This window comes from Denticeps clupeoides, chromosome 10, assembly GCF_900700375.1.
Source record: "Denticeps clupeoides chromosome 10, fDenClu1.1, whole genome shotgun sequence".
Lineage (NCBI taxonomy): Eukaryota > Metazoa > Chordata > Actinopteri > Clupeiformes > Denticipitidae > Denticeps > Denticeps clupeoides.
Window position 1 is genome coordinate 8,754,118 of NC_041716.1, and position 27,288 is coordinate 8,781,405.

Genomic DNA, 27,288 nt, shown 5'->3' on the forward strand with positions numbered 1-27,288 from the left:
ATGGGTTAAATGCAGAGGACAAATTTCACTGTGTGCACCGTGTGCTGTGCTGCTGTGTATCACATGTGACAATCACTTCACTTCATGTTAATTTCATGTTAAGTGCTTCAGTGCTTCCTGCAAATAGGAAGGCCTGAGTTTGACTCCAGCATGTCCATGAAGTTCTGACACTCTCGAGGGTTTTCCATCCAAAGTTTAGACATGTACTGAGTCTTCAGTAGTGGACTAACCAAGCAAATTTCTGAGGTCAGGTCTTATTGTTTGACTGCAAGTGACCACTCCTAGAAACATTTAGTTTGTGCCACAATTTTCTGCAAATAACTGATTAACACCCCGATTAAGGCAGAACTTCAGTCACTGTGGAAGTGTTGTGAGTGTTATGTGTTAATAGACTTGTTTGTGTGTGTGTGTTTCACTGCGCAGAGGTCAAGGACCAGACGTCGATGGTAAGATGGATGAATAAACACTCCTTCACCATTAACGTGGTAACCGTAACACAAGTAGGTCCCAGGGGGTCATGAAACAATGTGACACCAATAGGAAGTGTGAGCAAGTGGTGCTGAAAGACGGGTGCATGTTTGTGGGGGTGGGTTGAGCGGAAGGGTGCTGACAGCGAGGTTAGGGGACACGGGCCAGGAAGCAACAGCATCGAGGAGGGACAAGCGCAGGGAAAGCTTACACCCACATTACCACTCCATTAACCTACAACCCCGGCACATAGTGAGGACTGGCTGGGTGACGCAGAGCAGAACCCCGCTGGGTGGCTCTGGGGTGGGGGGAGGCGGAGGGGAGGCCCGGCTTCTCCGGCCGCGGGAGAGAGGGAGAGAGGAGCAGTGTGGCCTGTGACCCCAGCTCTCACACATGGTCCACATTTTCAAGTCTGCGGGTGGCACAGAGCTCTAATCCAAAACATTCTCCACAGTAAACAGGATGCTTAGGGAGAGAATAATGGGAAGAGAGAGAGAGGGGAAGAGAGCGATATACTTCAATTTTCCCTTTAGTTAATCACTTTCTAACAGCCTGATATGACACACATCTCTTTTTCCTCTCCTGGTTCTTGGTTAAGGTTCTTTTTTTACAGCAGTTCATTAACTGAGCAACAAAATCAGAGAATTTCTTCAACCTGTCACATTTCAGGCCAGATATTTTATAAGACCTGCACTTGTGCACCCCTACCTCTATTTGAAATCCTGTCACATGCCCAAAAAACATGCATAGCAGTGAGAGCAGGGTCCAAAATTAGCACCTGCCATTTGCCAAATGTAAGTAAAAATCCATGTCATTGAATGTCGTCATTTGTAGGTTGCTGAAATGTGCCAACACACCATAAACCGCTGCTGGTACCCATTTCTTCACAAAACGAGGAAAATCTGTACATTATTATTCCTTTGCATGGGTACGTCATTGAAAAATTGGACACACATGATGTATCAAGATGAATTTTCAGTTAACATCATATATTATATCTTGGTCTCCTCACAGCAGCAATTCTTCATAGAAAGTAAATTGCATTGAATTGGTTATTTTGCTGGTAGAATAAAATGTAAAGGAAGATGAATAGCTCTTTAACTTAATGCAGCTTGTGTACTGAATTCACTGTATAATCAAAAGGCATGGTATGTGCTCAATTATATGCATGCATGCTGACAACATGGCAATGTGTGGGCATGCTTGTGTGTGTATGTGCAGACATACCTGCCTCTGTTTTAAATTGTTTAGTTTCAACTCTGACAACGTGATGAAACTTGAGGTCAGTCTGACAAGTCGCCTTTAAATAAGAAACACTTGGGCTGAGACCACTGGACCAATTGCATAATACATATTTTACAATATTTCTCTACTCATTTTTCAAATCCACTTCACAAAACACAGAGAGAGAGAGAGGCCCATGGCCTATTTAAGCTCACATGGTCTTAATAAATATCTCCACAATGAAAAATTGATGCAAATCAAGTTTGTCCTGTAATATGATTTTGCATAAACACACTCATTTGTGTATAATGTAAATGTATAATAAATATACATATATACAAAATATATATAAAATGTCAAAACAAATAGACTGGAGATGATTGATTCTGATAATGCAGAGAGGATGTTAGGTGAGCAAGGTTTTTGAATTGGCCCCTTGTGTTTCCCAAAAAGCAATTATTTTAGATGGCATGAACCAGAAGAATTCCTGATTGAAAAAAAATTGCATTTCATCAGTCTAATATTTATAATCAATGGCCCAAAATATTAGTAAAATGATGTGTAGCTCCATATTTTCAAAAGCCACTTCAAATTGCATTCATGAATCCACATTTTTTAACTCACCAATATCATTTTGGCTTTTCTGGAAACGTTCAACACTCATTTATCAAAAAAATATCCCTGCAAATACATTAAACACACGGCAACATGCCAACCTGCCCTGTCCTATTGGCTTAAGGGAGCGTCAGCTCCCTCCACCTGTGACAGATTAAAAGTCCTCTGCCGCTTCTCCTGTTTTCCTGCGGTGGTTTCTGGCCGGTGCTTTGACACCATCACCTCCTGCCTTTAACGACCTTTGCGTCTAAATAGCGTCAGCCTTTTCCACATCAATTACTGTAAAAACGGCACAGCTGTCCCTGGGCGCCAGAGCCGTGAGGTTACGATGTACCAAGAAAAAGCGGTGTTCTTTCCCATGGCATGTGTGCACTATTTAGCCACCACTGATGATGGATTTAGTGCTGTTATTCTACACATACAGCAGCACTGCAGCAGAGTTATCACATTGGGACCAGCACACTCCTCTCCTCTTACAATGCATTTTCATTCAGAAAAAGATTCTCTTCATTACATTTATTTTTTGGTTTATATGTTTTTGCTCAATTCGGTATGAAGGAAAGAACACAGACCATGAAATAAATACACCTTTTACTTTTCTGTGAAAAAAAAATATTTACAAAAATTTGTACAAAAAGTTCTTAAGTTCATAATTGACCTTTTAGTCAACAACAGGAAGCTTTTTGACTTTAAAAACCTCATACAAAAGAGAGTTTGCTGTGTATTTCAGTACAATCATGACTGTAAATGTCCCGTCATCATACACAGTAGAAAGCACAGGGGTTTCCATAAGTGTGTGTTTGTGAGCTGTGTTGTGTGTCTCGCTCTATCTGCAGGTGTGTGTCTGTTTGATATGTCTCAGGTTTGTGTGTGTGTGTGTCAGGAAGGTTATTTAATGGCAGCCGCACGCTCTCACGACCATGTTGCGGTACTTCTTCAGAATAACATTGGAGCTGTCGTCAAAGTACAGGACGGATATGGCGTTTAGCTGCGTCGGGGCGCAGCACGGCTTTGGAACTGTTTCCGGGTTGATGAAGTGAACCTGAGGAGCACGAGGATGAGAGGTCATTCTCATTACACTAGTTATTCTCTTCCTCTGCAAATTATGATGCTGCCGTGGCTCACCAGTGTCTGAACGATGGCATGGTTTGTGGCATTCATGTAGGAGTTGAGAGGAAATGCGCATTCGCCCTCACAGTAATACGCGGCGTAGCCCTCCGGAGCAATGATCCAGTCCTGAGAGAAGCCAAAACACGTAGTTTAAATCATTAATGCGAACAATTTACAGAGTGATAGCTTAATTAATTTATTGAGAGAGCGAGAGAGATAGACACTGTGGGCATGTGAATGTCATGTGATCTTGAATCTCAAGACAGATCCAGCTCTGTTCACTCTGCTGGACAGATTGGATTATCAGAGCGAGTCTGATCCTCTCTGGCATCTTAAACACACACACACACACACACACACTAACACACACATGCATACTGATAGTATCAACAGCACGAATGCCAGAGCACAGGACAATTCAAATCAAACCCTCTGATCCAAAGCCAGGCCTGGTTTCCTATCATACCATTTACTGAGAAATGCAGGTCAGGTGACCAGAGTGGTAGAGGATCCTACCTGAACAGAAGAGAGGAGAGGAGGAGGAAGATGAGGATGGGGAATGGTGATCTTACCTGCCACCCCAAGTCCCTGAAGCTGACGTAGAGCTCGTGCTTCTTACACGCCTGTTTCTGATCAACACTGCTATTCTCTGTGAAAACATTTTTTTAAAAATGTACAATTTGGATTTTATTGGTGAACAGAAATTCCGAGATCACCCCCATCACCTTAAAAGCAGGATCTGCTTGTGCTTGGTGGGGTTTAATAAGCAGTCAGTGGTGGCTTGGCTGAAGCGTAATCTGTTGTTGATCTTTCTCTGAGTAGTTCTTTCTTTTCATCAGTGCTGCAAAATGTTCCAATCAGTAATCATCAGGAACTACTGTTTGCCACCACTAAAGAAACACTCCCACTCGCTGGCTGTAAATTACATATGTATGTTGCCATTAAAACTGGCTGCTCTGTGGGGTCCATACTTCAGCAGGGTGCATAAAGAACGTTTGCCCAGTCTTACACCTCTGCCGAACACACACTAATAGCAAGCATACAGTTCTTGAAATAGTCGGCCTACTTTAGTACTTTAAAAGAAAAGAAATGAAGACAGGGTGAATAGGGAATGGGTTTTTCTTTTTAAAAAGGCTTGTTGGAGGAGTTGGCCCTTGTAGATGTTTTGGAATGCCGGGAGAACAGGCCTTCTGGCCTCCTCATCTGTCTTTGATTTCTCATGAGGCCCAAAAAACCCTGGAGAAGGTCTCAGAGTACCTAATATCCCGACTGCTGAGCACAAGCACACACCTGAGCGACACCGGCATTTCATTATTGAAATGTGCCTTAATGTTTGTATTTCACATGTGTACACTGACAAACATAACCATGAATAGAAAGAATCTAATAAACACATTTTACTACCATATTCCATTAATTTCTGTATTAATCACAGTGTAGTAAATTGTAGCAAATCATCTATTCACAATCGCAATTGGATTGGAATTATTAAACAGACTTTTATTGTGATCAGCTGGGACTTGAAGGGTCTTTTGTTGCATCTGCATGGCAAACATGTTCTAGAACATGTTTCTAGTCTATCATTTGTGGAGTTAAAGAGGTCTTTTATAGGCATCTTCATTAGGGGTCAGGTTATGCCCACAGGAACATGTGACGAAAAAAAAAAATCCAAAAGTCACCATTTCAGAATTTCAAATGAATGAAAATGGAATTTCTGCTCACATCTCCATGAACCCTCCCATCTTACATTGACTGTCCTCAGCTCACCTGCAATATTGGCCATGCGAAGGGCTTCCTGATTCTTGGGCTCCTTGGTTTTGCGCGGCTTGTTGCTGCCCTGTGTGGAGCGGATGCTGCGGATGTGCACCTCGGTGGCCTTGAAGAAGGCCACCATGAAGGGCTGTTTATTCTGCGGGCCGCTGCGTCCTATCAGACCTGCTAGCCGTGGGTTCACACTCTGGCCTGCAGGGGAGGCAGTGAGCAAAAACTCAGACGTCAGCAGACACCTCATTCAACTCATACTCATGAAATAAACCCCAGAAACGTCATGGCAAAGAGTCAACACATAATTCACAGGTATTTCAAAGCCTGTGAAAGAAAGGTCAGTTCTTACTGAGGTGCTGGCCATCGAGGTGCAAATGCAACACTGAATCATCCAATGAAAAACTTGGTAGGGACCACAGGGTGAAAAAATAATTTTTTTTTTCACAAATTCCGTTTTGTAAGATGCATTAGTCATTTTTAAAAAGGTAGAAGTATGAATAAATCCACATCTGTTGACCAGTGTTTTCTCACTGGTTAACATGCATATTTATACAGATGCTGAATGAGCATATTTGCGGAATGCACTTGTGTGTGTGTTAAATATCTGGGTGTTTGTCTAAAATATTCATATGTCATGTTTGTTTGGGTGTGTGTGTGTGTGTGTGTGTGTGTGGTGCCTGCTGTTTCCTGTTCTTTTGTCAGCATAAACCTCTGGAGTGTGTGTCTGTTTTCACTCCAAATTCCTCCCACGGTTTTAAAATTCATGATTCTTGTCAGGCACCTACATGCTGTTAGATGCTGAGGAAACAGCGTTTAAGTGTGTCTCGTACTGTGAGGCAGGAATGCACTTCCAGTCAGCACACTGAGGCAACCACTGAGGTAAAACCAGGCTGCAGAAGGTCCTGCAGGCCAGCCAGTACATGCTCCTCCCCACCAACGCACAGCCTGCAACCCCTGACAGGGATGGTAGTGGCCTAGTGGGTAACACAACAACCTACGAACCAGACAACCGCAAAGTCACAGGTTCAAACCCCACTAATTTACCTGAGCAAGACACACAACCGTAGCGTAACTACCGATTGTACAACCCCAAACCAGAAAAGGTTGGGACAGGGTGGAAAATGTGAATAAAGAAATTAATTAAAGTAATTCACAAATTTATTTCATTGCAGACAGCATGAACACAAGATAATTCATGTTTTAATTTGGACAATATCTTTCGATTTGTAAATAAATATCCATCCTTGCCATTCAGGCTTGCAACACATTCTAAAAAAAGTTGGGATGGGGGCAATTCAGGGATAGTAATGAGGTATAATAACTAAATGATGTCGTGATTTGAAACTGGTGATGTTAACAGATGATTGCAATCATGATTCGGTACAGAAGGCCTACTCCTTTACTAGCAAAGATGAGCAGAGGATCGCCAGTTTGCCACCAAGTGATGAAGAAAAATGTTTCTCAAAGAAAGATAGGAAAATATTTGGGCATTCCTCCCTCTACAGTGCATAACATAGTGAAAAGAATCAGGGAATATGGACAAAATACCATGCGCAAAGGCCAAGGTCGCAAGCCTAAGCTGAATGGCCGTGATCTCCGAGCCCTCAGACGGCACTGCATTAAAAAACGTCATTCATCAATAAGTGATAAAACTGCGTGGGCTCAGGACTACTTCATGAAGTCACTCTCAGGCACTACAGTACGGAGTTACGTTAGGAAATGCCAGCTAAAACTGTACTGTGCCAAAAGGAAGCCCTACATAAATAGTGCCCAGAAGCATCTGGGATGGTCCATTGTGCAGTGGAAACATGGATTGTGGTCAGACGAATCGGTTTTTCCCATCTTTTTTGGAAGAAATGTAGCGCCGTGTGCTGCGGACCAAAGAGGAAAAGGACCATCCAGACTGTTACCAGATACAAGTCCAAAGACAGGGTCTGTCAAGGTATGGGGTTGTGTCTGCGATGGCACGATCAATGCTTAGAAGTATATCTCAGTTTTGGCGGAACAAATGCTGCCTTCAAGACGACGTCTTTTCCAGGGACGCCCATGCTTATTTGAGCAAGACAATGCCAAACCACATACTGCGCGCATAACAAAGGCATGGCTGCGTAAGAAGAGGGTGCGGATGCCTGCAGCCTTGATTTGTCTCCGATAGAGAATGTTTGGCGCATTTTGAAACGAAAAAGACCTGTTTCAAACCTAAAACGTTGTTTGCAGGAAGAATGGGACAAACTAACACCTGCAACACTTAGTCACTTGATTTCTTCAATGCCTAAACGTCTTTTAAGCGTTGTTAAAAGACAGGGGAACTGTAAAAAGGGGTAAATGCTGTACTGTCCCATCTTTTTTTTGGAATATGTTGCAAGCCTGAATAACAAGAATGGATATTTATAAAACAAATCAAATGACGTTGACAAGAAAAAACATGAATTATTTTGTGTTCATACTGTCTGCAATGAAATACAATTTGAGGAAAATGTATTACTTGCTTTTTTCTATTAATATTTACATTTCAACCCTGTCCCACCTTTTTCCGATTAAGGGTTGTAATTCGCTCTGGATAAGGGCATCTGCTAAAGGCCATGAATGTCAAAGTAAATGACACGAAACAGAGAGAATCATCTGGATTTGAAAAGTAACCCTGACACTTTTGAGTCCTTGGACTGAATGCTGCTGGAGATAACACAGTGAAAATGTGTCATAAAAAGGCCCAGGTCACTCACCATCCAGCCCATCCAGTGCCAGCTGCAGGCCTAGGTTGCGTCCCGGGTGGAGGACCCAGTGGTTGCTGGTGGCAGTGATGTCAAAGACCAACCAGCCCTCCTCCGCTGCCCAGATGATCCGTGAGTCCAGGAGCGAAAGTTCTGACTCCCTGAGAACCGAAACACAGTAGAGAACGGAATTAGAACTGGAGCAGGGAGACGACCAAAGCCAATATCTACAAACAGCACTGGTGCTTAGGAGGGTGAGACCGGGGGAGTAAAGTGGAGTGTGAGGAACCGACGAGAATGTGAGGATCAAAAACGAGGATAAGAGGAATGTTGGAGATCAAGGGAAAAGGGAAGCACATACATAACACTGCAGAATGACATTTGATGACTCTGTTTCTGTCAAGGTTCCATTTAACAATTCTTTTTCTCTCTTCTGTCTTCAGAAGGGCTCTAAGTGTCTGAGAAATCTGTCCTTTAAATTAAACACATTGCTCTTTGAATACCAAAAATTAAAATGTTTACGTGTATATATTCACGTTATACATTTGTTATAGAATTATTACACTCAATGTTTGTGTCTGTGTGTATGTAAATATGAAAGACATTCATTTGTGTTAATATGTTTTTAAGCAGTAGATGGTCTTCGTAGAACAATTGAAATGATCCAGGGATCCACGTCTGTCTGCCAAAACCACAGAACAAGCAGCCGCCACACAAGGGACAGAACAGCGGGATTAACCACTCGAGACTTCAGACCACAAGAGCACCATAAATCACAAACGCACCATGACACCACTTGAAAAGTAAACAACAGAGCAAGACGACACCAGAAAAAGGATGTTTTTGTACCAGCGGTCAGGCTGAAACCACTGGTACTTCTTGTCAAAAGAGAAAGAAAACAATGAGGGAGGAGATGGAATGAGAAAAACATGACCTAAATCATGCAGGAAAAATAAAAGTAAAAGTTGCAATCGGGGATAAAGGACAAAGGTGGAAGGGAGGAAGGTGGCAAACAGGTCTGGTTGAGAGAGAAGGTGATAACAAAAAAAAGAGAGAGCGCTCCAGATGGTGGCGCCCTGGGGAGCACTTCATTTCCTTAATTGACAATAATGGCTTTATAAACGGCTGGCGGACTCACACAGAACAGTTAGAACCGCTGTAAATCATGCGGAGGAATTCCGCGGGAGACATAAAAGGGAAGACTGAGAGGAAAACACAGACATCATAATATAATCTTTTACATCTTTAGAAACCAAACAAAAAAAAGAAATAAATGAAAAGCAGAAAAGCAATAACATTAAAATAAAACATTAAATTGATGAAAACTCCACTCCATACATTGTAAATGACTCTGTAAATGGCTGGAAATTATGGACTACCTGCATACATTTAGAGAGAATCTTGTTCAGCAACATTGAGTTCCAATGGAATACTCTTTCACTAAAGCAAGTGAGTCGCGTTAAAAATTAGAAAATGTTTTTCAGTGATCTTAATACACTGACTAAAGACACAATAAAACTGGACAAATCCAGACTAGCTGAATATTTGGTACTTCAGCAAATGTAAATTCAACTACATCAAAATGATTTCTAATTGTGTTAACAATGTTTTTATTACTATAATTAGTTTTATTATTTATTATTGTCATTTTCAAAATCCTATTTGAAATCACAATTGCAATCAGTGGTCACTGAGCAGAATCAGTTTATAACCCCATTGTTTCTCAAAAGTCCATGTATATGTAAGCATTTAAATATTTTTCTGCCATTAAAGTGCTGCATGTTGGCACATTGACTGGACATAAAGCTTATTCTTTCCACCAACTTTTATGTCTCTGCTTTGAGCAACGTGTTCTACTGAGAGACAAGCTGAGATGGGGGTGGACTCACACCTGACCGCCTGGCTAAAGGACTGCTCTTCTGACACTGTTGCCAGCAGCACTGGTGCTCCTCACAGGATCCTGTACATATCACACTCATGGTACATTTATTGCATTTATCAGACGCCCTTATCCAGAGTGACTTACAATCAGTAGATACAGGGACCGTACCCTATAGACACTCAGGGTTAAGTGTCTTGTTCAGGGAAACAATGGTAAGTGGGGTTTGAAACTGTGAATTTGTGGATGTGGTATTCCACTCTAGGCTACGACCACCGTTATGAAGCAAGATCCATCTGCAGCGGCAAGAGATGGTGGTTCCATCAGACTCACTTCAGCCAAGCTTTCATCACATGGATTAAAAAAAAAAAAAAAACAATAACCCACCACATCCACAGCCAACTGCAAAGGCATTATAAAGGAGCTATGGTGATATCTTAGCAAGAAAACAGAAGATAACTCCTCAGAGCCCTACAAGAGGTAACAGGGGTGACAGTCTTAATGTTGATGATGTAGTGGAGGAAGAAACTTCACCTTTAACACCGCAGACGTACACCAGGAAGAGGAGAAGTTATCCTCCGTCCTCGACTTGCACCCGATCCCTTCTACATTCATCCCTCCCAGTCTCCCCCACTCTCTGCACAAAAGGGTGTGTTGTTCCCCCCTGACATTCCAAAAGGCATCGCTAACCTTCACAAGGTATCTGAGGAAGCGATGAGTGGAGTAGTATGTGTGTGAGTCTGCAGCCCCCCAGTTTGAGTTACACCCATGTTCCGGTAGGTACAGAGCAGCCATTTGCAGACAACCAGTTCTTTGATAGTGAAAATGCTACATCGGAAAAGGAAGAGCGGTGAGGAGACTGCCTTTGGACGGTGGGAGAAAACCAGAGAACCTGGAGGAAACCCACAGCAACATGGAGAGTGCATGTAAACTCCCATCTATGGCATCTTTACTTTACTTGACTTTATTTTGCAGACGCTTTGATCCAAGACACCAGCAATTCTCGTTCGATTTCTATAGATTTTGAGTTTACAAAAACTAAGAGCCCTGATAAGGCCTAACTTGTCAGCAAAGAGCATGCTCGGAGATTGTTAAGTGCTAGACGAAGAAAAATTAATATTTATTTATTTTGTATTATTTTGTGCAGTGTGTACGCATGTGCATGTGTAAGTGTTAGATCATGGTTTTTAGAACAGAATTCCCAAACAGGATTAAAAACTGCTTAATTGAAAAGTTATTCTTCTATTATCAATAAATATTTTTAATATTGGAATTATTTAAATATATATTTAAAATTTGCAATACTTCTATATAAAAAAATGATCAAGAATATAGTTCCAGGCCCAATATCATGCATATCATTATTGAGCATTAAAACACCAAAGATGCAAACCATGCATTTAAAATCAATACATTGTGTTGGCAGGAACACTGAACACACTACCTTCCCTTCAACATGTCCGCTTGACCCTCACCTGTCTGCGTGCTCCTCCAGCACCTGGAACACACTGATACGAAAAGTTTCATTATCGAAGCGCTCCTGTATGAAGTCCTTGTAGATCCGAAATTCTGCTGCTGTGACAGCCTCTCCTTCTGGAATCTTGGACAGATCAAAGCGGAACTCCCGGTGATGTCTGCGCACAGGTAGGAATTCCTTGTCGTGTTCAACTGCGGAAGAATGAACACAAAAGCTGAGAGGAGTCTTGTAAAACAGTCAAAAAAAAAAAAAAAAACTTTTACTGCTCCAAAATGGACACACGTCCTGGTGCAAAGAATAAAAATTGTCTCTTTTTTCCCCTCTCGCATCTCACTGCACGACTAGAGAGAACAGCCATTTATATTCATCTGGGGCTCATGATGTGGAAGTGAATTTCCATAGACCACAGCCCTGCGGCATCTGTCCTTCTGCTACCACAAATTCTCAGATACACCATAAAATGGGTGTCTTTTTCAACAACCTCACCAATAAAACATCTGCTTTTCTGGAAATAAAATATCATGATTTTATATCTCTGTAAGAACATTTGGCTGTACAAGACCACACACACACATGAAATGTGTATACTCATCCAACCACATCCTGTTTTGTACTGTGTTTTTGTACCCACCCCTTTCCGTACCGCTTCATCCACCCTGCACCTCCTCCCTCCAAGCAGCACCTGCATCGGCCCAGCTCAGAGAATAGGAGCTTTCAGAAGAGCCCATATCCCTCGCGATATCATAGTGACACTACTTCCACTTTATACACAATGGCCTGTACAAACCCACAAGCCCTGGAGGATTTCATACACTCCTGTCAACAAAGCACATGGAGAGCTTGGACGTCCCACCTGGGATGCAGGTGGAGAGGGAACAGTTCCTCTGTCTCTTTGGGCTTTGGGAACTGGATCAAATCTACCAATACATGCCATACTTGTGTTTGTGGGATTCCAATGAATGAAAGGTTAAAACTTAATATTATATTAGAAAGATTTTAGAGCATAAACTATCCCATTATGTCGTTGGCCATTAATTAAATGAATGCATACATTTTTGGATATTTGAGTATATAATTTTTTTACAGTTGCAAAAGGACAAAATATACACAAAATACATGTTTCCTGTTCAGTTTCCTACGTTCTGTTGTACTTATGCTGGCTCTAGTGAAGCTGCAAAAATACTAAGATTCTTGTTAATAGTATATAAATAATATTCACGTTAATTTAACTAAATAGGGGTGTATCACCATGACAGTGATACATGGAGAACCAGAACATTCATCATTAAATGTTCTGTTTCACTGTACCTGGTTATAGGAGACAGGATAGCTTTATACTTACGTTCAGAACCATTCTAAATATTGAATGCACTTATACAAGAAGTGTAAGTTCTTTATTTGCATTGACGTTCAGGGAAGCACAGATCACTTTTAACACTCTGTCCCCACTTCCACCTTTCTCTCTTTCTCTCTCCCTTCTGCAGTCGGGAAGATCAAACAGAGCACGCGTAAGTGCTTTTCCATCTTTCAGCCCTCGTCTTTAATAGCCAACGTGCATCAGACGGACTGTCATGGCCTCATCTCAGACCCAAGTTAAACACATATCCTGGAAGGACTTAAAACATCTTAAAGAAGCTATTCCAGTGCTAAAGGCCGCCTGCTGGTCTGTCTGCCATCAGTGGCTGCATATTTCTGTATGATGAACTGAATGTTAGGCACAAATTTGAGAATGTCTACCAGAGAGTACAAAAACTGATTGTGTGCGATTGGGCATGTGCGCGTATCTTTGCAACGTTTCTGTCAGAGCACAGCAGACCCGGCAGCCCTCTTCATAGCTTGGTGTTCTGTCAGCCTCGTTGCCTGTGTGCAACTACGAGGTCACGCAGCCACTGGGAGCATCTGAATGGATAAACAGCCAAAAATACACACGAGCAAGCGGTCAGAGTTGGAGTCCGTGGCTCGTAAATAAAAAAGAGAAGTGAGCTGACCCCCCTCCTCCAAGTCTCTCTAGGGCCCGTGTCTTCCTGCTAACTCCATGCACCACCACACCCATCCTCAAGGGCTCTCTCGCTCCGACCCGAGGCCGGCGCAGGTGCAGTCACCCTGGGGAGAAGTTCGGACCCCTGTTCCCCCCCATTCGGCCCCGCAGAGCACCAGGCCCTTAATCTCTCAGTCCACCGGGGTACATTAGGACCCCTTCATCTTTTCTGGGGAGAGAAGATGGATGCAGCTGCACACCTCCCCAGACTAACTCCCTCCGCTCATCCTGTTTTTCATCTTCCCGTCTCCCTCATCCATCACTCTCTCCTCTAATGTGGCCCCTGATTTCTGTTTGTCTTTTGTTTTTGTGCTGAAAGGGAGCTTTTCCTTGGATCTCTGCATGCAGGCAAACCTGTTTCAAATGTGCTTACATTTGACATTTTTAACCTGTTTCACAGCATACATTATGCCAACTGTGTCAACCATGTATTGCAAACAAATGCTCCACATGTTTTTTTATTTTTTTTATTCTTTGGAATGAGGTGTTCTTCATTTGCATGTCAACACCACTCGAGAACACCCTGAGGTGTTTTAAGCCGATTATTCCAACCAGCCACCTTCAATTTATCACCATCTACACACAAATGCCCACAAAACATCAATAACGGATGTTGAGAAGCTGTCGGCGTGAATCGCTCACGTTTCCACTCTCCCTTTCGGCCTCTCTCTCTTTCCCTCGTCAACCCATGCCGCTTTCTTGGCAGTAATTAGAAGTGGGGCATCCTGCAGTTAACCCCAAGCGGACACATTTATGACTTCCTGTGGAAGGAAGAGGGGGCCTCTGGTGCTGTGGCCCTACCTGTGTTAAACAAGCGTTCCGGGGCAGAAGAAGAGATATTATAAATGGCACCTGGAGAAAGTGCACTAGCTCTGCACTGCACTGTCCGGCTTCTTGTGCCGACACTTTATTTCATAGATGCACTTTATTGAAGTGCAGTTTATAGATCCTCTCTCTGGCTCTCAATGGAGGCGGACGTGTCCCTCTCGCTCGCACTCTCCCTCCCTTATCTTCCCTGCTTGTTTCTCTAGTCCTGTCTACTGTCTTTGAGAGACTCTCTCAGCCCTCTCAGCCCGGAAATCATGGATTTGATCAGTGCTATTGACACAATCTTCTGGAGGAGTAATCCAGGAGAGGGAGATCCTGAGTGTCCTGCCGGAACGTTTGCTGCCGGGTACATGATGGACGGATGGGAGAAACGGCAAATTTGTTACCATCGATCGCAAATTCGTTACCATCACTGGGACTATTAAATGGATTGATCGGAAACTGGACAACATCGTACAGAAGCTAGCGGCTTTGCACAGAAATTTGGACGAAACAGACCAGAGAACATAGAACAGCTGCGAAAGTTACAGCTCTTCGGCCGAAAAAACCCAAACAACTCTTCCTATCTGCAGCACGTGCCTACTCAGCACGTGCCGGGGCAGCCTGACTCTCTGATTGAGTCTCTCCGTTCCCCAACCCAAGGACACTTATCACATACGCACACACATATACACGCGCAGTGATATGCAACCTTCGCACCCCACGGCGTGAAATGGTGGGTATGTGCACCAGGACTGATGCTCGTTTACGTGGGATTACATCCACCACCCTTTTTCCCCTCCCCTGTGGCAATTGCCTTTTACTTTATATGTTGTGTAGAGTCAATGTGCTTATGCTGTTGAGGTGTTATTTTTTACAATTCCCACAATGTACTCCCCATTGGACTGTGGACCCCCCAATGTACTGTGTTGTGTATATGTATGGTCGGGTCGATGGCCAGGTTTCAGTCGTACTTGTACTTTTGACATGGTTGGTTGCAACAGCAGTAAAGGGTCTTTTCAATCAATCAATCAATCCATCAATAAGGGCCTAAAACATTTTCCCATAAATAAATGGACGGCCAAAAGACCCGATGTGAATTAGCTGTGAACCAGTTTCAAATGCACGCTTTACATGGCTATAATCTATAGTCGGTCTCGAGATAAAATAAAAAAAATTCCCAGTCAAATTTCATGTCAAAAATGGCTTTGAATGAGGAAGAAGATTGAAAAGATTCTGGTCCAAACTAGGCTTCCTGGAGTTCTTTCAAAATGCTGACAGGCATCAGTGGCACCTTCCTCTTGACAGATGAGTGAAGGAGAAGGGTGGGGGTCTGATTTGGGAAGGAAGTAAAGAAGTGGGCCTCTAACCACAGAGCAGCGATTCCAGGCACCTCACAGACACCTCCGTCAGTCGGATCGCCAAGCAGGTGGGGGTGACACGGCAGATTAGAGCATGTGTCTGTCCGATCCCCTCGCACCCTGAGGGCGCTGGCCTGAAACCTTCCGCTCTGCTATGGGGGGCTTGTCACACCCTCCCACCATCACCCTTTCTTTCAAAAGGAAGAATTTCGAGCAATGAACAAAATGGTCAGCGCTTTGCATTGGCGCTGGTCCTTGCCAGTATATTTAAGTCTTATTATGGAAGAAGACCTGTTCCGCCTGATTTCAAAATTGTATTAGCCTTTAAATTTCAAACATGGACTAGCCTGCTCTTGCTGTTTATTATCCTTTAAATAAAGCGCTTATCAAATTTACATGATTTTTTGGCTAGAGCCTAGCACATGGCCAGATTACACAGAATTTTCTGGAGTTGAACTTGAGCGCCCTGAATAATATTACCTGAATTTTTGGTTTTGGTGCTATAGTCTTTTACTGTGAATTTATTGGCATGTACACTGAAATTAGTTACAGCAAAATTGTAGAAGCAAAATATTCACATTGTTTCAATACAAAAATAAAACTCTTTGAAATTCAAAGGCTAATACATTTTCAAAATCAAGTGGAACGGGTTTTCTTCTATACCTATTCTGATCTGGATGCACAATGCAGAACATTTCAAATGCATGAGAGAAGACGAACCGGAAGTGTGAACAAGTATGTCCTTTGTGCAACTGACAAAAATAGGGATTGCGCAATGCTTTCTCTACCGATTCATTCCTGCCCGCTGCTGACAGATGATGACATCACTGCTGAGCGAAGTATTTATGCTGTTTTACTGCCTTGTGGCTCCCAAAGAAACCCTAGAGGCTCAACAGATGCAGAAGTAGAATGGAGTCTAATTACTTCTCCTTTGGAAAACAAGCATGTCCGTGGGCTGTCTTATGGAGAGCATCCCTGCGTGTTTGTGGGTACACTATTAAATGGTAATTACTGTTGGCCATTACAAATTTGCATTTAGGGCTTTTCATCTCTGGAGATAATGGGAGCTGCCATTCTCTTTCCTTCCTCCTGAAATATGACGTCAGCTTCCAGACCTTAAAAAAAAAAAAAAGGTTTCAAAGCCGTGGTTTCTGCTCATGCCCGAGCGGCTGCAGAAGTTAAACTGACATGGTGCTGGATGGATGGATGATTGAACGTGGGAAGCAAACGACTGAAGATCTGGGTGAATGAGTGCACAATCCTCTGCAGAAGGGCCATTACTTGTCCACAATCTTTCGGCAAGATGCACTTGAACCAGTTTATTCAATTGAAGGCCACAGCGGTTAAGTCTGGATTTGGAAGACTGATCCTAGATCAGCCATTCCCATTTTGTGAATGCAAGCCCAGAGGTCTGTTTCTCTCATCTTGCTGCAGTTTCATTCTTGTCATTTTCTTTCTTCTTCCTCTCTTTACCCTTTTTATTCAGTCTACTCTAATTTACCCCACCGCCGCCACAGCTTTGGCCACACCCACCGCTACCCAGCCAAGCCACTTCTTATTATAGACCTCAGGAGAATTCACGCTGTCTACGTAAATATTTTCACAATTTATTCCCCTCAATCCACACACACCCAAGCACACACACAGCAATCCCAGCATCGACTGTTAGCATACTGAGGTTTCTCTGAGTTTTAAGAGCTTGTTGTTTATTTAGTTTAATTAGATCCATTCCTTTTTAAAGGAATCGACAAAAATAAAAAATAAAAAAATACAATCTCCTCAAAGCTGAAGGCTGAAACTCTACTCCATAAACAGATACTGACCAAAACAACTAAATTCATATTTTACAGTATCACTGAATCCAGTCATTGATTTATCATTAATGGCAGCATTTGTGATTCATGTTATTTAGAAAAGGCTGCATATTAATCAAATGACTGCAGTTTCTGTTTTTCTCTCTTTCTTCTGGCAGTTTCTCTTCTCTTCTAACATTCTAATACCAGCAGGAATGACAAACATATTAACAAATCACAAAAGCCCTATAGGACCTTCTCAGGATCGTTGGCACCCACTCTGACATTTGAACCAAAGACCCACAGATGCGACGCACAAACACACAGAGCCACCAAAGCCCATAAACTTTTAATAAGCACGGATTTGGCCTTTTGCTGCATGCCAGAAATCTGTACATCATAAAAAAGAGTCTCCAGAACGTTCTTGCCATTTTATACCAATCAAAAAAGAGCTGCAGCTGTTGCACATTATGACACATTTAAACTGCACTTGTGCACCCTGTGGTACGTGAGGAAAAAGCAGCGCACGTTCTTTAATTCCTCGCTGCATTGAGATTATAGGTCACAGTTTAATAGAATCTAGCACGGTGAATAATCACAGCATCTATACCCCTGCAGTAATAGGGCTTAATTAAGAGCTGAACGTGGAGAGGGATTTGTAAATAAGATCTGGATGATTAACCAGTTCATTGCCAGGTTCAGTGACAGACAGCCTACTACCGAGTGTTATTAACTAGTACAGTGAACAGGCTTTCACTAGGCCGCTATTCAGGTCTCAGTGGCCAATCAGGGCATCGCAGTCCTGTGGCTGCCTGTCAGCAGTACGGTTGTTGCCGGTGCCCCAGCAGTGAGGTGGTCCTCTGGGGGGTAATGTTCTCCTTCACTCAGCAGTGGAGGGGTCTCTGCTCTCTAACAGAGAGATCTGTGTTTATTTGAACAACACAGCGGCTGGTCACCGGGTCACTTGCACCGCTCTGGCCCACATCTGGGCTCTCTCAAACGGGAGATTTTCTCTAGTGGCACCTTCACTGAGCTGAGGGGTCTGTAGGTAACTCTCTCGCCTTCTTTCCCTCCTACAAACTTTCCCTCCTACAAACTGGCCAATATTGGATCTGGCTTACTAACATAGTTAAGATGGGTTATCATGCAAATTTGGCTTGATTATGTTTAAAAATTCTATTATTCGCTATATGAAAATACAATTAAGGAATTTCTTCAGGCTACAGGCTGCTTTCAAGAGCTTCATGATTCTTGGAAATAAGGAATGCCTAGTCCCAAATCCAGTAATACCATTTAAATATTGGATTATAGCGGGGAGACCCCTCTGTAGCTTGTACTAGACTCGTGTGTACACTGTACCCCAGGAACTGCTCCTTGTCCTCAATGTGATCTCTCTGGTCACTGCACTCTGCAGAATTGCCACAGAATAAGTTTTGGCAGACAGTACTCTGGAATTATGAACTCAGATGAAATGGTGGTAATGACGCCATGTTTCTACTGCCAGTTTAGGCTTATTACAACAACATGACCTTGCTTCTTTGTGAATTAGACCTGGTCTGACAGACAGTAGTAGATTTAGCCTAGTGGGTAAGACACTCGCCTATGAACCAGAAGACTGCATGTTACATGTTCAAACTCCACTTAGTACCATTGTGTCCCTGAGCAAGACACTTAACCCCATGTGCCTCCAGGGGGACTGTCCCTGTCAGTATTAATTGTTAGTCACTCTGTATAAGGGAGTATGATAAATGCCATAAATGTAAAAAAATGTACAGCTCACAGCAGAAATAAACTTGTGAGTAAACTGTAGTGTAATGGCCATCATTAGTCTGCCGGGCCACTAGACGGCGCCAGAACGGCCCCAAGCCCCGGAAGGAAGCCCAGACCAGAACAACAAACACAATAAAATGGCTGTTCAAGGAACCACACACTGCGAACTCATACCCTTGTACAAATACCCTTTGTAAGCCATACCAATTGAGCACGCTTTGGATTATGATTCTGGATTCCCCTTTTGCTGTTTGTTTACCACTGATGATACCGAACCGACCTGCCATCCCCGACCCTGACTCCAGCGCGTCCTCTGACACCCCATCCATCGTATACGTCCCGCGGCATTCCAGTACCAGTACACCAAGGTTGGTGCGCCTCACCTTCCACCAGTGCCCAGGAGAAGCCGGAGTCCAAACCGCTCCTCAGAAAACCGGCCAGCCGCTTGTGCGCCTGATGCCCACGTTCGTGATATGTGGTCAAATCTCCGACAGTCCGTAATCGCAACAATTATGTTGGTTCTTTTTCAATAAGAATTTAGGAAACCTCTCAGGAGGCCCAAAAACCAGAGCCGATCCCAACACACCTGATCCAGGTAATGAGTGTTCTGTAGCCAGTGATTATCCAGGTGTGGTGCGGCCTGGAGAAGAAGAAAAATGCGGGAACCGCGGTTTATGTTTCGTTTAAGTGGCCGACACGTTGGTTTGACAGAAAATGACCGTTATTTCCATCTTTCCATTCATCTTTCTCGCTGCTGCGAGGCAAAAATTTGCCACCGTTCACTGAGCAGAAAGACCCTGTCAGCAAAATATTCCTCTTTCGGAGATAGACAAGGATATAAGGTTTCCACTTGGCAGAGCAATGACTAAAACATTACAGGAGGACAAGCAGGCTGAAGAATGACATGAAGCAACACCTTTTTTTTTTTAACTTCACGTCCTCCATAGAAATGAAAAGAAGCAGATTCAGATGGCAACACAGATCAGTTGCATCCAGAAATATGAAGGAATTCATAGGAGGGAGCTGATAACAGCATGCAACAAGCCCTGGGAATGAAAGAGGAAAAAAAATATTTCAGGGACAGGGAAGTACTCGGGACTCAACAAAGGCAAACAAATTCTGCCAATCGCTTCCTTTATTGCGCGGAGACTGTATCTTCACTCAGCAGTCGTACAGAACATTTCTCCCCAGCTGATAGATAAATAGGTCCTTTGATTCCACAGTGTGTGTGCTGAACTTATTAGGTTATCACATGCTTTGGAATCTCCAATGATGCATAAATCTTCTGGCCATCACTACAGGCAGCACACATCGAGTTAGTACACTGAAGGTGCAATATGTAAAAACTTCTGTGTTATCAGAATGTGATTAGTGTGTGTGTTGCAGAGATTTTTACAGCCCATCCACTCTTGAGGTACCACTGTGCATGTCAAGCGGTGATAGTGAGTGTCTGTCCTTTATTAAAATGTTTTACTTATTAACAGTGTTAAGATGTTAATTTGTTTCTTATAACAAGGATGTTCATCATAAATTCACAAAATCCTACACATTTCAAGTGTCACGGTTGTAAGTCGCTCTGGATAAGGGCGTCTGCCAAATGCCGTAAATGTAAATGTAAATGTAAAATGTCACGGGAGGGCTGTGGTGGCGCATATGCAGACATGGTCGAAATGCTGGCTGACTCAGGATTGCTTTACGTACCAGTACTTGATATGGCGTGGGAAATTAAAAACCCAATGGTCAAAAAGGGTCTGCAAAAAGGATGCAATGAGAGTAAAAAAACCAAGGAAACAGGGAAAAAGGTTTAGCACTGTCAATGGGAGATCCACATTGACGAGTAAGCGTCGTCCAAGTCGCCATTAAGAGCATGGCAACCTTGCCCTCGTCCATGTTCAGTAGTGTGGTTCGCCATGCTTCAGTATGACTGCACTGCTCGGCATCTGCCATGGTATTCAACACAGATGCAAGTAAGGGATGCACACTGCAAAAATGCCTCTGAGCCAGTCACGATGTGAGCAAGAAACTGATTATGGTGCCAAACAGTCAACATGGAGCACAGTCAGCCATCAGCAGTCAGACAACATGAACGTGGGAAGTCTTGTGCCCGGTTTCAGGAATGCGTAGCTTGATACTGGATCTGAAGAAGGAAGGCAGGGCAGTGGTGGATCAGGTCCCGTGTTCAAATTCCCTGTATGAGTACGAGATGAGATCTGACCTATGATCAAAGATGCAAGCCTTTGAGGGTCACTATAGGTGTCTGGTGCGAGTGTGGTGGGGGTCGGTCAGGGCATCACAGCGCACGGTTGATGTTGAGAGGGGGGCAAAGGAGGGAGGGAAATGTGTGGACTCTGAGCGGATAAAGTTACGCTACACAGCTGCTTTGGCCCACAGATGTAGAGAAACATCTGTATCAACCTCTGGCTGCATACCAGGGGCGGCCTGCTGAGGCCTGGAATGCAAGGAAGGCCAGAGAGGAGAACAGAAACGAGGAGAAGGAGATCAAATGGAGAAGAAAGGACAACCCAAAAAACAAATGAGACGGGAGTACACCGAGGTCAAGAAACAAGAGCATGACGTGGGCTTGAGGGCAAGTAGGAGGAAATAGCAGCGACTCTCTTCTATTGTTACTGCTGTAAATATGGTAGAGTGTGACGTTCCAATAACTTGTGAAACGTCCCTGTTGCAAAACACCACCACACACAATGCCTTTTGTCCTGCACAGGAACAAGGAAAATCATCCGACCACCTCTCCCAACCGCAGACTAACTTCCCTCAAGAGCCATGACTCCAGCATGACGCAAACGTTTTGGAGTGTGAACGTGTGTGTGACACAATGCCTCCTTGGTGCCAGCCAAACAATCCAAACAAATTTTCCAATTACGCCATGTTGTTCCCCCCCTTCTACCTGCTTCCTAAACCACAAGCCAATAAAAACCCGCGCTCTCCCCGGAGGCCTGGGCGAAGGTAGAGGTCGTGGGTGGAGGAGTAGATGGTGCCCAGCTGTGTAATAACGGCAACGTGATGTCCTCCAGCCATTAGTAGGATGACTCATAATGTCTCTATTCCGTCGAAGTAGCAGAGATACAACCAGGACCCTCTCTTTCCCGGTCTCGTTGGAATACGCAGAGAGAGAAAGCCAAACTTGCAGGAGAAAGGAAGGAGCAAACAAAGGGGTCTACTGCCTCGGTTGTTCCCTTTAATTATGCACATCTGGCTAGAAACTGTGAACAGCTTACCAAAGGACATAAACAGCATCACCCAGGCTTCTCTCTTTCCATTCCAAAGGTTTCTCTGCACCTGAGGCCATTTACATGTTTTACCTATTACAATTATGCACCTTATTCTCTTTGTCCAAGAAGCTCAGCATCTGGGAGCAGGTTTTGTTATTCCGTGTCTCACACAGCGTCCAACCTGGACACGGTTCCCGTTGCGAGAAGCAGGCGGTGACTAACACTCTTGATAACACTTTCAGAAAAAAAAAAAAAAAAACAGCAGTAAACCACAAAACAGCCTCGAGAGACGCTGCCAAGGTGACAGTCGGACTGCTGGGACGCAACGCGGACTACACTGAGCCAGGTCGGGTCATTGGACAAACCCTCGGCTGTGAGGAAATTTGTTCGGCACTTGTGACCAGGCGCCCCAACGCATTCTGAATGGCCATCAGAGAGAAAGGACGTTTGCTGACGCAGGTGCAGGTCACAGGGGTCGATGAGTTAATGGAGCCTAACGCCCCCTGACTGCGACCCACTTTCTCTCCTTTTATTCTGACTGCTACACCATAGACGCAGGCAAAATATTCGTTTTTAACAGTAACCCAGGACGGAGCTACACTATCTAACCTGCCACACACACACTTACACACACACACACACACAAACATTTCGCCCTCCTGTAGATCTGTCCCGACACGCTCTGCTACACTCCTGAATGCGCCGGGCAACAAAAGAACTGACAATTAAAGGAGCAGGAAGAGTACACGAGAAAAGACAACAACACAGGCTGCGGAGAGAGCGGGGACAGCGCTCAGCATCACGGGTTTCGTCCTTCTGGCAAAGACGGAGATTTTCACCGGCGCCGCGGGTCACGTGACCCCCACCCCTGCACGCCCCGCCGGCGTGTCGCATGTGCCGTTTACATTCTACATGTATGCTGTAAGGCATTTACACAGCTGCGCTTTTACGGAGGTGACTCAGAAGCAGAGCGTCCCTGGCCCCAGGGTCCCCGCGCGGCGTCCAGCCCACAATGCAGAAACAGCAGGGGAGCAAAGGGTTTAAGCACAAATTCATTTTTTTTTAGAATGTGGGTGTATGAATATAAGTTCTTTCATGCCCATGAAGCAGACCAGGACATCCTGGTGATAACTCTCGGGTGACTAAGACACCCGACACACGAAGAAAGCGTTTTGACCTTCAACTTCACCCCTTTTTTTCTGTCACGCTTATGAAAAAAAAATCCTGTTGTGGAATAACAAAGACTCTTTGAAGCATGTCTCTCTCTGCGCTGGAAAGCTCTTTAATGGGAGTATCTGTGAAATCGCACGCAAGGCCGTTGTCAAAATATTTTCTGAAAAAAGCATGCCGATTTAAATAAACGACAAATGTCCCATCCGGTCATTTTCAGCGGACGCGTCTAAAATAAAACTGTGAGATGAATGAAGGAGATAAGCGAAGGGATAAACACTGCCATCTGTGATTATAACTTCGACTCTTTCTGAGCCAGTGTCTTACGAACTAGGCCGATTTAATAAGAGATCCGACCTGACTCCATCACATGTTCTGGTGAGGCTCTCCACAAAGCTTTCATTCTCCATCTGGACATTCAACAGACAGCCGTTACATCACAGAGACAAACGGCCTGTTCTAGTCCAGACTGTGTCATAATTCAATATGGGCACAGATGAGAAACAACAAAAAATAAAAAAAACTACGAGAAACCCAACCAACCACGGAGTGCATATGGAGAATGGGCTAATAAGGACATGATATCAGAATAATATCAGACCAAGTACATGAATCTGGGTTTTTAGAAATAAAAACAGACAAGAAAGGGATAATTGCGATTAATTGCCTTTTTTCCCTGTTGAATCTTTCATAGTCCACATTGTTGGATTCTTAATAATCCAATTGCCTATTGTTTAACTTAAACCCTGAAGTATATGAATGAAAATAGATTTCTGCTTTATTTGATCATCAACAACCTGCTCATTACATTACCCTCTGTTTTGTGATCTTCTGATGCACACGTGCTCTCGCTGTAATAAACTGATCTCCAGTTTGTTCCATTACTATATGTGGGGGACTCGCTGAAAGAGGTGGGGGTGTCTGTAGTATCTCAGCCAATCATCAATGAAAATGAAACTACAGTTGTTCTTCCAAGCTTGGCATTTCCTTGGTGGGGTTTGGTAGATTTCGTTGAATCTTTTATTAGGATCTCCTCTCTCATTTGAATGGATGGCAAAAGGTGTGTTTGTCTCTGCAAATAAACGACCCATGATTCTCCATGCACACTGTTCAACAGAAGAAGCACCACACAAAAGAGAAATCTGTCCAAAGTAAAACTAGTCAAACACTCTGATATGGTGATAAAAACTACAACGGGTGAACAAGTGAACATTGATGGTAACAGGAAGCCTGTTGTAAGTTGCTCTGGATAAGGGGGCCACAAATGCAAATGTAAAATTCAACATTCCTATTCTATTAAATGGGAACTGAGCACTATACCTGGTGCTGGGTGATTCATAAAGACCCTACATAAAGGGGCCATTGCGTGATGCTCACCTGTTACTCCTCTGCGTGTATGTGTCAGAGAAGTTCCTTCCAGGCTTTAGCCCGCAGCAGACCCGGTTTTCTTCTATTGTGACTAGAAGGCATGCGAACCGTGTGTACACAACCCAACAACAGGCGGTTTATACGTGGATGTTCCACAGTTAATCAACATTATTGTTCCCTTGCATTCTTCTCCATGACAGGAGAACACATATAGAGCGGCCTTGTTGTGATGCTTGCGGTTGTGCACCATACAGTGCCGAGTGTGTTATTTAATCGGAACCTTGGATAAACCTGAGTACGGCACACTCTTGAGTTTTGTGACTTTCCTCCCCTCCCGCTCATACGAACCATCATTGTTATGATCGACTGTCAGGCTTATGGGTCACAGATTTGAGAGGAACGAAAACAGCGGTATCGTATGCCTCCTTCCCTAGACTCTGAAGGCTCTGTCTTCCTGCGTCTCCGTCCGCGAAGACTGCCCGGGTCTGGGAGAGAGGCCCTTGACTTTGCGAGCCTTTGTGGTCAAATCCATCTGTGTCACTGGATGTCCAAAATAGGCACAATGCAGCAGTTGCCACAGTAATTGCATATTTCAGAATAAGAAATGCTGTCACCTCCCTTTCTGATGCCAAAACCCAGCAACAATCATCTTTCTAGGATTAATCAGATGCAGCCAGTGTCCTTTGGCTTTTTAATCCTCAGTAAGTTTCTGTGTGCACATTTTTCCCTCACGTTGGGCTAATAGGTCAAGTGTGTATCAGATCGAAGCCGCCATTGGACAGTTTTATTTCTTTTGCATTGTGGAATATGAAGCCCGTATTGGTTTTTTAACCACCTAGCATGGTAATGTGGGCAGTAAAGCTGGTGACATCACCACGAACGTGCACAACCGAGCGAGCCAAAGCGGGGGGAAAAAAAAAAGTACGAACATCTGATAAGATCAGGCAGGTGGTTATGAAACCCTCTCATGCCACAAGCCACAAATTAGCTATCAGGCACCACAGACATCTCACTAACGCAGGGGAGCGAGGTTCGCTGGGGAACGCAGCCCAAGGACAAGGCTCTCGGGTGCGAAGAACAATGCCCGAACTAATTGGGACGTTATCCCGCGAGGAGCAAAGCACAGGGAGACCTGGCTTGCACTCGGAACGCCACATGGAGGCTTGCATCCACGTCGCCCTCGGCAAACCATCGCAGGGCGGCGGTGAAGATGCCGCCGCGGCCACAACACCTCGACGTTCCCGTCAGGAGGACACGAGACACCCAGGAATGTGACGCCTCTGGAAATGGACTAAAGCTCTCCTGCAATGTAGAAGACGCTCAGTCCCGTCAAGGTTAAGTCGCGCTGATAAGTGGCCTAATAAAATCGCTCATCAAACCTAGCCAGGCGAAATATGCAAGTTATTTGGCACAAGGAGGCGCACAAACGAAGAGGAATCCCAAACTTGCAGATAAATAGTCTGCGATGTTGCTAAAAATGGTCTGTTTTGGCGCGTTGTCGAATGTCAGAGAAAAACATCCCACCTTGCGGGATGTGCAAATCTATTACACACACGTACGAGATGTAGATTTTTTTGTGAAGTGTAAATTCTCGGAGCATGAACAACTCTGGTGGGGGTGTAGCAGGCGGCCTACCCAAATTGACAAAGCTCATGACCATGTCGGCGTCGTTCAGAAAGTTGCTGTCCTGCAGGACCGCGACGGGCGGCCCCTGCGTGGTGAACACGGGCTTGTACGGGTACGAGTAGCCCTCCTCGGCCCCGTCGGTGGACATGGCGTTGTACAGGTCCAGCATGAACATCGGGGCCGCGTTGTGCTTGCCGTGGAGGTGCGGCCGGGGCCGGTGCGGCAGCCCGAGGATGGACAGGATCTCCCGCTGCATCTCCCGCCGCTCCTGGCCCTTCAGGCGCCGCTGGATGAAGCTGGAGTGGACCTCGTTGTCCAGGGTGAAGTTCGTGAACAGCGTGTCGGCCAGGACGCAGCAGACCCACAGGAGCAGGAGCGCCGGGGTCCCTCTGCCCACCAGCAGCACCATGGTAGATGCGCTGCTGCTTTTAATCTTTTTTCTAGTGGTCCGAAAAAGTATATATATATATATATGTACAGTTTCAACAATACAATTTTCAGCTTTGGTCAGGTCCGTTCCCTCATATTCTGTTCATTCTGAGGGAAGAATCCTCCTGTTTAAAAAAAATACCAAAAATTAATCACTCCCAAAAGTTTCCAAAGTTTTTTTTTTTTTTTTTGGTAATCTCCTTTACATAAAACTCCGCGGTAAAGCCGGAGCGCAGCCTGGATGCTCGCATCCAACCCCCGGACGGTCCTCCTGAGCCGCGCTGGCGAGCGGGTCTGCCGGGATGCCTGTTCCCGGTTCAGGCGGAGACGGAGTTCGAGGAGGCGCAGCTGCTGGGAGGGGCAGATGGGAGCAGCGATTAAAGTTGAGCAGAGGGAGAGAGACACAGGCACACACTCAGAGAGAGAGACAGAGAGAGAGAGAGAGAGA

At 44.4% G+C, this 27,288-nt stretch overlaps 1 protein-coding gene across 1 annotated transcript; it reads right to left on the minus strand.

Moving 5' to 3' along the window:
• Positions 1–2,881: 2,881 nt before the first annotated feature.
• On the minus strand, positions 2,882–27,156 carry bmp7b (bone morphogenetic protein 7b). Its single transcript, XM_028994079.1, has 8 exons — positions 27,047–27,156; positions 26,421–26,965; positions 11,247–11,439; positions 7,905–8,053; positions 5,185–5,379; positions 3,990–4,066; positions 3,433–3,543; positions 2,882–3,349 (listed from the first exon to the last, which is right to left on the minus strand). The coding sequence occupies exons 2-8, from the start codon at positions 26,818–26,820 to the stop codon at positions 3,200–3,202; spliced, it is 1,275 nt and encodes a 424-aa protein (XP_028849912.1). The 5' UTR covers positions 26,821–26,965; positions 27,047–27,156; the 3' UTR covers positions 2,882–3,199.
• Positions 27,157–27,288: the final 132 nt, after the last annotated feature.